Below are 12,083 nucleotides of genomic sequence, written 5' to 3'. Positions count from 1 at the left end.
TATCGAAAATCAGAATGTCGAACGATCATAAGGTCGAAGTTCAAAATGTCGAAAGTTTAAATTATCGAACGGTATAATTATCGAATGCTAAAATTTCGAAAATCCTAATATCGACGGATAAAATATCGAAAATTGAAATTTCGAACGATTCTAAGGTCGAAATTCTAAATATCGAATGTCTATAATACCGAACCGAAGGGTACAATAGTCGATTACTGATACGAAATTTAACTTTGGTACTCGCCGGCCGCTCCCGCGGCACGCTGGCTTCGCTCGCTCGGCTCATGCCTGTTTTGGCCACAGTTGAACCTAACACGCTCCTCCTCGCGACGCTCGTCGTGGCACCTAAACTTTTCGGTTGAATTAATCAGACTTCAGTTTTAAATTCCAGGTACTAAGTAATCTAATCTAAAAATTAGGTGCGACGACGAGCGCAGCGAGGAGGAGCTGATAGGTTCAACCGTGACCAAAACCTTCGCTATTTTAATTTTCGATATTACACTTTGCACGCCGATCACGAGAACCAGTCGGTGCGCATTTTTGCTTTAATTCGCCGGCCATTTTAATAACTGCCATGTCTAGCTCGCCGATGACGAATGCCACTCGTGACACTTTTTTTCTTAGAGTCGCGGATGACGAGTAGTAGTCTTGATCAGATTTCATACTGTTTGTATTTAAATACCGAACACAGTTTGTGATCCGCTTAATAGCAACGTGTAGAAGAACGATTCAGCTACCCTCACACTCACACATACAATTTATTTACTTGAGGGGCGGGGGCACGGCATTACGAGCCGTCGCCCGCGCTGCCTGCTCAGTGCGCTGCGGCTGCGGGCTACCTAAAGAAGGCTACTGGTAAACGAGGGCGCAAAGAAACAGTTTTTTTATGTCCTGGTTGTTCAGTGCCATTATGCAATTTCCCATGTTTCAAAAAATATCATACCCAGAAAGATTATACCACATAAAAGTGCAAATAAAACCATGTAAGAGTTTTTTTTTTCGTAATGCGAGTTCTGTTCAGTGAATGATTTAGAATAAAATAAATATGATAAACACATTCATTTATTTTTATCCTTATAAAATACAAAACCACCTCTTAAATAAAATAAAAAATATTCCTGTATCTACGCTAATTATTATTTTATAAATCTTACAATATCACCGAAAACCGCCGGCGAACCATAGGTGGCGCCTTAAAAAATGCGCGGCGTCCTTGGGCGAAAGAGCATCGCGAGTGGTGCTCGTGATCAGCTGTTGGAGCGCGGTACCGATTATAACTTACGGCATGCAAAGGCAATGCAAATTTGGTCTTTTGACGGTTGATATTTTGTGTTTCGATATTAACATATATCGATCATTCAGTTGTAGATATTTTGAACTTTCGATATTTTAGCCGTTGAATATTTCGGATTTAGGAATTCCAGACGTCGATATAATGATAGTAGATATTTAGATCATTCGATATTTTGATTTTTGATATTTGGACCGTCGACGTTTTAACTTTAGATGTTTTAAATTTCGATATTCAAATACGTGCCCCAATAAAGACAGTTATTAGTCGGTGCTTTAAATGTGACCTATACTAAGTCCGCTACAAATGTACAGGACCTACACCCAACATAAAATTTTGTATAGTCGATCAACTAAGGTCTTTGCTACTATTTAAAACAGTTTATTTATTATTTTTTCGGAAATACTCGTACAATGTCAAGATGTACAAAAAATTTGACAGTGAAAACATCGGATTCCCCTTCCTCCTGTGTCGCGTTATTAGTCAACGGCCAACAATGCCCTTAAATGGCCACTGGCCATTCAGTAAATCATAGAGCGACGCCCAGTACGTACCAGCCTAAGTACTGCTGTTTCCTGCAAATGGATCCCATATGGAACGGCAACTCTTGAGCACAAGAGGAGGTAACCCAACATGCACTACCCTTTGCGACAGTTATTTTATAAAAAAAAAGACAATTACTCGATTGTCACATTGAATTGTGAGTAAATAGGGGTCTGTGATAAGTATTTTATGCCGTACAAATGTAACATTGAGGTAACTACTGAAGGAATTTCTTGAAGTGAACTTAACTACTAAATACTTTTGCTTATGGTAAAAGTCATTCATCATGATACGTAATACCATTAGCTAGAAGTTATAAATATTAGAACAGGACTGATATTAAATGCATCTGATTGCATCTGTAATTATCTGCATATTTAATGTACCTGTAACTTTATTGTATACTTGATTTATTGGTATGTAAGACATTCCATGACATCGTTACATAAGTATAATAGGTAAGTACTAAGCAATTTTCAAAATAATTAAATTTAAAAAGCGAATAACTTGGATCTTCAGCGATGATAGCTCTGCTTGCAGTAGCTATAGCCGAGAAAACTAAATCAAGTACCAGAGTGTAACCTTTTAATAATCAATTTTACTATGATTTCTTTGACAAAAGTATTGGATGTCAACATAACATTAATAGCACAAAGGTACATAATTCAGTTTTCTCAACTGAACCTCTGGCGCTGGGCTTCCTTTGTCAAATAAACCATAATAATTGAATCTTGCTCAACATTTGTAAAATCCATGCTGCGTAATGAAACTATTATAAATAAGACTTTATTTATGTATTCCTTGACTATTCTCAAATTGGTAGGTACAATACAATACTTCTACAATACAATACAAATATTCTTTCTTAAAAGCAGTACAGACATTACAAAAATAAAAAATTTTGGTAGACAACAATAGGATACCAATTTTTTTCTTAATATATTATGTAATATCATGTGCGTCAATGCATATGTTACTGTAGATCTGTTGTAAACGGGCTATGAAATAATATTGTGCAGTAAAAATAATTTATTTTTGATTAAAATTAGAAATGTAAGGAATAAAAAATATTTCGTTTTGTAGCATTGTGTTATTTTTTCTTTATGATTAAGCGTTCCTTTATAATGGAGACTTCGTGGCACTAAATTTATGCGTTTTCCGCGTGTCGTAAAGATATAAATAAATAAATATCACGGGACAATTCACACCAATTGACCTAGTCCCAAAGTAAGCTTAGCAAAGCTTGTGTTATGGGTACTAAGCAACGGATAAATATAATTATATAGATAGATACATACTTAAATACATATTAAACACCCAAGACCCGAGAACAAACATTCGTATTTTTCATACAAATATCTGCCCCGACACATAGATATATACATAGATAATGCAGTTCTGTTTACTCAGTCATAACATAACGTGTGGGCAGCATACCTGCATCTTATTTGCCATATCCAGACCGCAGAATGCACACCAATAAGTACTTAGAGGTAATAAAAATAAAAATAGTATTGAACTTACAGGTCGAAAATTTGAACGTGATGCAAAATAAGTGTTTTAAGCTCAGTTAATGCTGACCTATTATATGCATTAACTCAATTGTTAATATTAGTCTTATAAAATTTGCGGTGATTTCATGACATCAGCATAATCATAATCAGATGAGACTAATTTCAACGAAGGAGTTACTCGTAATGCATTATATTGTCCAAGCATTTACTGAGCTTGAAACTCTCATTTTGTATTATATTCAAAATTTCACCCTGTATCTATACTAAAACAAGTACTTGGGAGACCGAGCTTTGCTCGAGCTAAAACTCGATGATAAGCGTTTTGCCAGAGATAAGACCAAACTAGATCGATTTGTCATCCCCTAAAACTCCCACATACCAAATTTCATCGAAATCGTTGAATCCGTTCGAGAGATTCTGACTATATGGGTATATATATAAAAGTAGTTTATATAGATGTAGGGGATAGACTTTTGAATAATATTACTGAACCTAAACATTTCAACAATTATTACATTAATAGAAAGCTACACTATTCCAGAGTACATATATAATAAGCTACTTTTGCGCATTTACGTATAGTTACGAGTATCGCCATCGCTTTCAACACTATCACTCGTTCTAAGTGTGAAAGAAACAGCAATGTTACGAGGAGAAAGTAAACGAGTGTTGGCGAGGCCCCGTACTGGGACTGCTGATAGTTTGTATCTTATTTTGGTAGAGTCAATTTATGAGCGTTTCTTGGCGAAATATCGCTAGATGGCGTTAGTATCGTGAGGTCCGTTTGAAGTTACAACCTTGCTTGTGATTGGCTTATTTAGTTAGTTTGTTTTTTTAATACCCTATCCATCAGAGGACTATTTCACCAGTGTCTAGTGGGTTTTGCCGTTTTTCAGTAAAAAAAAAACCTAGAAAACGAAATAAGAGAGGTAATACTGGATGAAGCAATGATAGCGCGAATTCTTCAACACAACTTTGGTTTATTTAATTATTTGGGTTATTATTTCGAGAGGTTCAATTGTGTTCAGACTCAAATTTTCAATTATAAAATTAGAAATATATCGTTTATTGTTTTTAAGTTGCTTAGGATATTATCACTGAAACTTGTGGTAAATTCATTTTATTCTATTTTATCTTTTTTTCCACAATAACTGAAATTTTCTGCACAAAAGTCAGTTACGTGGTCAGGTTCGGATTATCCCTGATTACTTTGTAGTATTGTAAAAATACAAGGTATAGAAAAACTTGCTGTTTAAAACATGGATTGAATGTTCATAATATGATATACCATGCATGCAAACATAAAAAAATTACGACATTGATAAGACTATTTTTTTCTATATTTCCCGTTGTTCCATCATTTTCGTAGCCACACTTATTAAGTATATTTTAAACAAAAAAAAGAGGTCAAACCTCCTGTAAATCCTTTTTTAACTATAAGCAACTTTGAAAATAAGACTGGGTCAATATAACGTATAATGTTTATCGCAAGTCATAATTATTTATCTATAATTAATGTAATAAAGGTTCAGTTAGATTTGCGTCAAAGATCGAGCGTCATTTTCGTTTCGGTTGCGACTTGGTAAGTATTGGGTAAATAAATATAATGTTTTACTGCTGCTGTGTCATTTGCAGTTAAGTTATTCAATATTGATTTCATTTGCTTCAAACCTATAGGATATTTACTGCAGAGCCGCGAAAGTAAGAGCTTTTCAATTTCGTGGTCATCATTTTCGTGGTCCTATGGGCCACGAAACTGATTAAAGACCACGAAAAAGATGATTTTCCCTACAAGTAGAAAAAATACAGAACACTTTTTATAGAATTTTCTGCTTTTTACAGTGTAATCGTTTATGCCGTTATTGATTGACCGTCAACAACATTTGCTCCAGGTGTGGTTATAGGAATTATGACCAGTGCGTCGCCAATTTTGTTAACTGGCGAGAGGTTCAAGAATTATTTTGCCCTGAATGTACGTGTGAAATGTATATATCTAAATATTAAAAGAAAACTTCGTCATTTAGAGGAGCATTTTGTTGTGTTGTTTCGTTGTAACATAATTTCGTTCTGGTTTACCGTAGACCTGCACGGGGGGAAGGTATTGAAAACTGTTTTGGTTTGTGAGTTGAAGTTATTAATCTTACTTTAATTAAGTAATTTCTAGATAGTATTTAAAAGGTTACAAAAATGACAATTTGAAGTCGTCATTTTCGTGGTCAAGTTTTTTTTTTTTTATATAGATATCGATTGTCTATTTCTGTTGATACCTGATTAATTAAATAATGCTTATTCGTTTCTCATTATGATCGGGTTTTCATTCAAATAGTACAATTATAAGATTTTAAAATAAACAAAATGTTCTTTTTCGTGGGTCGATGCTCATTTTCGTTACCGTTAAAATTGGATTTTTGCTTTTTTTTAACCAAAATAAACTTTATCGATCTCTTATAATATAAAGCATCTTATCGGTACATATCCTTATGTTCAAAATAAAACAGACCACATCAAAATGTGTGTTTTTATTTCTGTAACATTTATCTTACACCTCAAATAATTACCCATTTAGCCTATCACATTAGTGACATAGATGCCAAAGTGTACAAAGAGACCTCACACAACTACTACAGTTTTTAACGACAACTACAACGACAACCAGCCTGTCACAGGAACTCTCATTGTTATTATGGTACACACGCTTTCAGGTGTGCATTTATTCGTACTAAGCACAATAGTAGGTACATCCATTTATGGTACCTACCAAGAAGCGCAGCATAATTTTCTTTATTTTTGCACTCACTTTAATGGAACATACCTACGTTCAATTTCTGGTGGTGTATGAAGAAATAGAAATCAGAAGAATGCAACATGAAATGCGTGATTATTTATCAGCTATAGCTACCACAGAATTGATAATATGTAATTTTAAGTAGGTACTTATCTTAATTAAGCGAAACAAAATAAATACTTCATCAAATTTGAACTGTAGGGCTCTTATAATAGCACTTTTATCTGTGGAAAACTCATTATTTTCTGACTTCGCTTCTTTGTAAAGTCCGGTACCACGATCCTTCACATCACTGCACTGGTCACGTCAGTGGATCCCGCCAGTCTCTAGTAAACAACGCCGCTGCGCGCGCGCATTTCGATTACGAAAATTGTTGGTACCAGTTATGTCTATCGTTGAATTAAGTGTTGCTAACGGAAGCAGTGATATAACAACATTCTTGGATGTCAGTTTGACCGTTCAGAAACGCAATGGTAAATATTAATACTATGTGTATAATTTTGCAAATATTCATTTGCAATAATATAATGAATATATATAAGTAATGATTGTAACAACTTTAAGCGGTTATGGAAATGATGTCAAGCACCATTCTCGTTCAACGACTTTTATTTCCAAAAATGTGCAGATACTTATATTTTTTGTCAGTGGATAGGTATTTAGTTGAAGCAATACAAATATCAATGAAATCTACCTAAACCCAGCACTTAAATAGAATATATTATTATCGTTATTAAATGCTCTACCTTTATTGGTAACTATTTTGTGAAGGGCTATATTTTTGAGATACCGCAGCTTGATCATTGTCCTCCTTCTAAAGTGAAAAATTGCATCAATTCCTTTGTTTTCTACTATACATGAACAAACCAACGGTCGCACAAAGTGATAAAAGTTTAACAAGTTATGAACCCCTTTAGATCCGATGTTAAAAATAGATATTATAAAGTGTTAATTATATCTACATAATGTTTTGTAATATAGGTACGAGATGTAATCCTCAGATAAGAGCGTCTTTGAGTGACTTCGTTATTAGATTCGGAATAGTTCTGCTACTGTCCAAATTAAACAAAGGATTTGGATAGTTAAATGTCACAAATATTATAAAAGCAAAACAATATATAACGACGGCACTGCGCGCCACTGTTTCCCAAATTCACCTTTTGTGGAAATGAAGTTCGAATTGCTATCGATATCTTTACCTAATTTATATAATCAAAGTCTACTTATTAGTAATAATTCATGTCAAGTTCGAGTACAACTTGTTAAAGATAGTGTTTGTGGAGGGACGAGAGGACTTATTAATTTGAGATAACAAATACAAATATGTATAATGAGAAATACAAAGCACACTAATAGGGACAAGCATATGTTCTTTCCTATCGCGACATAATAGTTAAATCCAGCAATTGTAATTAATTAATTTCTTAATATTCATTAACACGTTCTCCAGCGGTAAAGGGCATTGCCGTAAAATACGAACCACGTTATATGACAGTACGGCTAACGCAGTAGGTATTTATTCGCAATTGCCTATAAGACAGTACGGTGCTTCCTGAGCAAAACCCATGGCATTGATACGTAGCAATTTCTTACTGTCATGTGATGTACAACAACTGTTGCACTACTGCCGAAACAACGTGTAATAACAAGCTCGAGTACTGCTATAGCCGTAGATTCATTTTGTATAAGAAAAAATACTGTCATTCCAGTATATTCCATATCTTGGGTACCGCCGGCGAACGTGTTAAGCTATAAACAAATGAAATATTATATTAGACTATGCAATCTCCTACCTATGCGTATCTCCTGGATGAAATAAACACACTTTCGTCTGTAAATAGGTAGGTAATATTTAATTGCTACAAAAGGTTTTGTGCTTGACTATTGGTCAATGACCCTTTAGTCATGCCATTAGAACTTAAAAATTGAATTTGCAGGTAATATTTGTTGGGAACCGGTTATACGAGTACGTAAGAACATAATATGTTTGTAAATATTATGTACCTAGCTTAAAGTAAATATAAGTCATGTTTTCTGCGCGCCGTTAACTAAGAATCTTTTACGACCAAACAACTCTCAAAAACTGTGAAGAAATTGATAATGATCTCCATGATCATATTCAATATCTCTGAATATAGTAGGTATTTTGCAGTTTTGATTACAGTTAACATGGAATTTTTATAGAGAACTAGCCGTTGCCGCCACTCCATCCGCATATAGAATTCGTTTATCTTTATCCCGCGGGAACTCTATTTTCCGGGATAAAAACTATTCTATGTCCTTTCCTGGTACTTAAACTATCTGTATACCGAATTTCATTTAAATAGGTTCAACTGTTTAGACGTGAAGAGGTAAGAAACAAATAGACTTACAAAGTTTTGCATTTATAATATTAGTGGGATTTAATTCACAATGTTTGTTCAGCCTGCTTACGAAGTAACAAACAAGAATCTGCCGGCCAGATCATCTTAAACGGGGTCTGCGGGGCCTTCAGGCCTGGACGCCTCACCTTCATCCTTGGACCTTCAGGAGCAGGGAAAACCAGCCTACTTAAAATATTGGCGAAACGAAAGTAAGTAAACAGTAACTAAGTTTATGAAGTAAATAAACAGACAGCTTTTTCATTTGCCGTGAAATCGAAGAGCTATCATTCAAAATATTTTTCAATGGTCCCTGCCCTAATTTTCAAGTTAAATACACATCTGTAAATCTATCATCAAAACATACATGTGAAATGAAAGCCAAGTTCAATATTATGTTATGATATATACCTTGATTGTTGACTTTAATGAAAAAAAGAAGTGAGATCTAAATGGGTGCCAAGTGCAGTGGTCAGTCCTGAAATGTATTTAAAACAATATAAAATATTTTATAAAAACTTAAATTTCATTTCTTCTTTTAAATAGGATAATACATTGAAGCCTAAGGTCTGACTTGGCTAGTTTTCATAATATACGAATTATTATTAAGTACCTACCTACTAAAAACTATGTGTACCTACCTACTAACATGTATGTAATAAATTTCAGGACTGACCATAGAACTTAGCATCCATTTAGATCTCACTTTTTTTGTCGTTAAAAGTCAACAATCAAGGCATATTATCATAATATTGAACTTGGCTCTCATTTCACTTTTATCTTTTGATGGGATATCATTACTTTTTGTACAGAAATAATTTAATTTAAATTAAAATTATAATAAAATGAAAAAAAATACTAGTTTCTGATTTATTCCTTTGTATTCGTCCAACTACCTATATGGATGCCAAATTTTAACTTTCTAGGTCATCTGGAACTGGGTTAGAGTTTTGATCTATAGGTGCCAGTGATAAAAATTTAGATTTTTGGATGTTAAATTCTAAATAACCGTTTGAGGTGTGTTTATGACATTTGGAGCACATATGTATCTCACAAGTCTCAACAAATGAGCCCAAATGGTTCGGGTAAAATTACACACGGTGCTTCTCGCCAGTTCTGTTAGCTTGAATTTGGGTTGACACGCTACCGCGTGTCTAGATCACCTAAGTATTATCCATGTAATAAGTACCTCTATTTTTCGATGTTCACAAAGCGTCAAAGCGACTGAGGAGTAAATTCCCTGCCTGCATGTTCCCTTATATCGGAGCTTCTTCAAATCTATGGGCGAAGACGCATCTAATAGGCAATCTTATACTGTCACAAACCACTTAAGTATGCGTTTACCGTCAGGCGAGAATGTGATCAAACTCATGCCAATTATAAATTAAAAGCTCAAAATAAAAATGACTATAAGTAGGCTACGAAACACCGGTCCGCAGAGTAAGACACGCGCAACCAACTCATTTGGCTCACCTAATACCAGTTCCAAGTGAACCGGATATCATTTTAGTACCCGGTAAACTTACATCTATACAACATATTCTTTGAATGCACCTTTAATCCCACTTGTTACATGTTCGTCTTTTCGCATCATTGTAAGAGAAACAGCTTATGCAATTTAAACCACGTTTACCTCGTTTTCCATCCAGTCGGATAAAAAACAAAAAAACCGAAAATCGAAACCAAATTTCATTTTGCTAAAGCAAATGCGTCTGGTCAAGGCGAGTAAGTTCACTTTCCCAAGATTGCAATGAGCCGATTACGCAATACTTTGTTCCTTCGCGACTTAAAGGGCCATGTTGTTGTTAGTTCGCTACATTTGAGCTTTGACACAGAATAAGAAGATAATAGTTTTGAGCAAGTTGATACGGGAAGAAAAGCATGCATTTTTGAAAGATTTAATTTAACTTGGCCTGTTTGTTATTGTTTTTGGGTCAAATCTTGCAAGTTGATTTTGACCCATTTCCAATGGTCGGATTTACTTACTTGGAATTTGGTATAGGTACCAATTTTTTATGTAAATTGCATGACAATGTACGTAACTTAGGTACAGTCAACAAAAAGTATAAGTAAAAAGATCTTATATTTATAATGTAATTTGAAAGACACTCATTCTAAACATAACATTGCATCGTATGAATGTATGAATCGGTCGTTTGGTCGTTACTTAAAGCTTGAAACACGGCGCGGCGCGGAGGCGGTACCGGTTGTAATATTCGAGCTAACATAAAAGAGGGCACACGAATACCGCACAGGAAATAAGCGTGGTGCAGTATTCTGTGTGCCTTCTTTCACGTTAGCTCGAATATTACAACGGGCAGCGCCCCCGCGCCGCGCCGCACCGCTCCGCCTCCGACGTCAGTGTGTTTCTAGCTTTAGTGTTGAGTTGTTATTATACTTTCATGATTTCAGAAAAAACGGAGTAAGAGGTTTGATATACGGAACCGATCGGAATACTGTTCTGGTGACACAGCACGCTACACTTATAGACATCCTAACAGGAAAAGAGACACTAATATTTGCAGCCAGCCTCAAATTGCCTAAAGCTACTTGTGGAGAACGAGAATATGCGGTAAGTCATAATAATATGAAGTTGGCTACAAATACTAGCTCCCGCCTTAGCCTTCGATGTTAGGTAGTTTTTATAGCAGCCCGGATAATAAAGATAAGATAATAGATAGATTAGTAATAGAAAAAAGTAATTTTAATCAATCATAATCAAAATAAACACTATTTAGTATGGCGTTTCTATATTCTATTAAATAATATTATTGCACTTATTAATATGGAAAACAATACGTATTACATTCGTATCCATATGGCATCTAATTTATAGTTTTACCATGGCCGCCCGTCCGTCTGCCGGTCTGCGAAAGCCTCGAAATAAATAAATAATTAAATTATACAGAAATTATTCGTTCAAAGTTATAAGATAAAAAAAAGATAACCGTGATTTTAGAATTGCGGTTTTGTAAATTATTACGATAATACTTAGGTAAGTACCTAGGTAGGTACCCTAAATGATGGCTTTATGTGTACATAGATAGGCTATCCACAGCACAGTTTTCAACACAAAACCGATTAATTAGCAACTTTTCTTAAATTTCAGATCGAGACAGTATCATCACAGCTTGGTATTCAAGATGTACTTAACACTAAAGCGGGACGGATGTCTGGAGGAGAGCGAAAACGGTTGACAATCGCGTGCGAGTTGCTCACCAATCCCGCTATCATGCTACTCGATGAACCCACTAGGTATGTACTGAACCCTTACCTTCAGTGTAACAGAAGATTGTAAGTACATAAATACACTCGAAGTAATTTGCAAGGGTCGCCCAAAGACGTAGACGTTTTTAATTAACTTGCTATGTTTATCGTTTTTGGGTCAAGTTAGCAAATAACCCTCCTTCTTCGCAGTCGGGTAAAAAAGAAACGGCAAACGGAAACTGACAAACTGTTGTTGCAGAGCACTAGTCAATTGTAAAATTACCTACACTGCGTGCCTCTCATTGCATTAAAGCCTAACGTCGCATTTATGGTTGTGTAGACACTCGGATTACAGTTTCTATGTCACATCTGGAAAATAAACC

The 12,083-nt window shown here is 35.0% G+C and overlaps 1 protein-coding gene across 1 annotated transcript in view; it reads left to right on the top strand.

The window, feature by feature from the left end:
- LOC141431761 (ABC transporter G family member 2-like) overlaps positions 1 to 12,083 on the top strand; it is a 34,586-nt gene that overhangs the window by 14,191 nt on the left and 8,312 nt on the right. Inside the window, exons 12-16 of the mRNA XM_074092939.1 lie at positions 392 to 398; positions 6,401 to 6,606; positions 8,558 to 8,705; positions 10,906 to 11,065; positions 11,603 to 11,748. Coding sequence (XP_073949040.1) covers positions 392 to 398; positions 6,401 to 6,606; positions 8,558 to 8,705; positions 10,906 to 11,065; positions 11,603 to 11,748 — 667 coding nt within the window. The remainder of the gene's footprint in view (positions 1 to 391; positions 399 to 6,400; positions 6,607 to 8,557; positions 8,706 to 10,905; positions 11,066 to 11,602; positions 11,749 to 12,083) is intronic.

The sequence above is a fragment of the Choristoneura fumiferana genome, chromosome 10, assembly GCF_025370935.1.
Source record: "Choristoneura fumiferana chromosome 10, NRCan_CFum_1, whole genome shotgun sequence".
In the NCBI taxonomy this organism is placed as follows: domain Eukaryota; kingdom Metazoa; phylum Arthropoda; class Insecta; order Lepidoptera; family Tortricidae; genus Choristoneura; species Choristoneura fumiferana.
The sequence above is the reverse complement of the archived record's forward strand: the minus strand, read 5'-3'. Positions and strand labels throughout refer to the sequence as shown.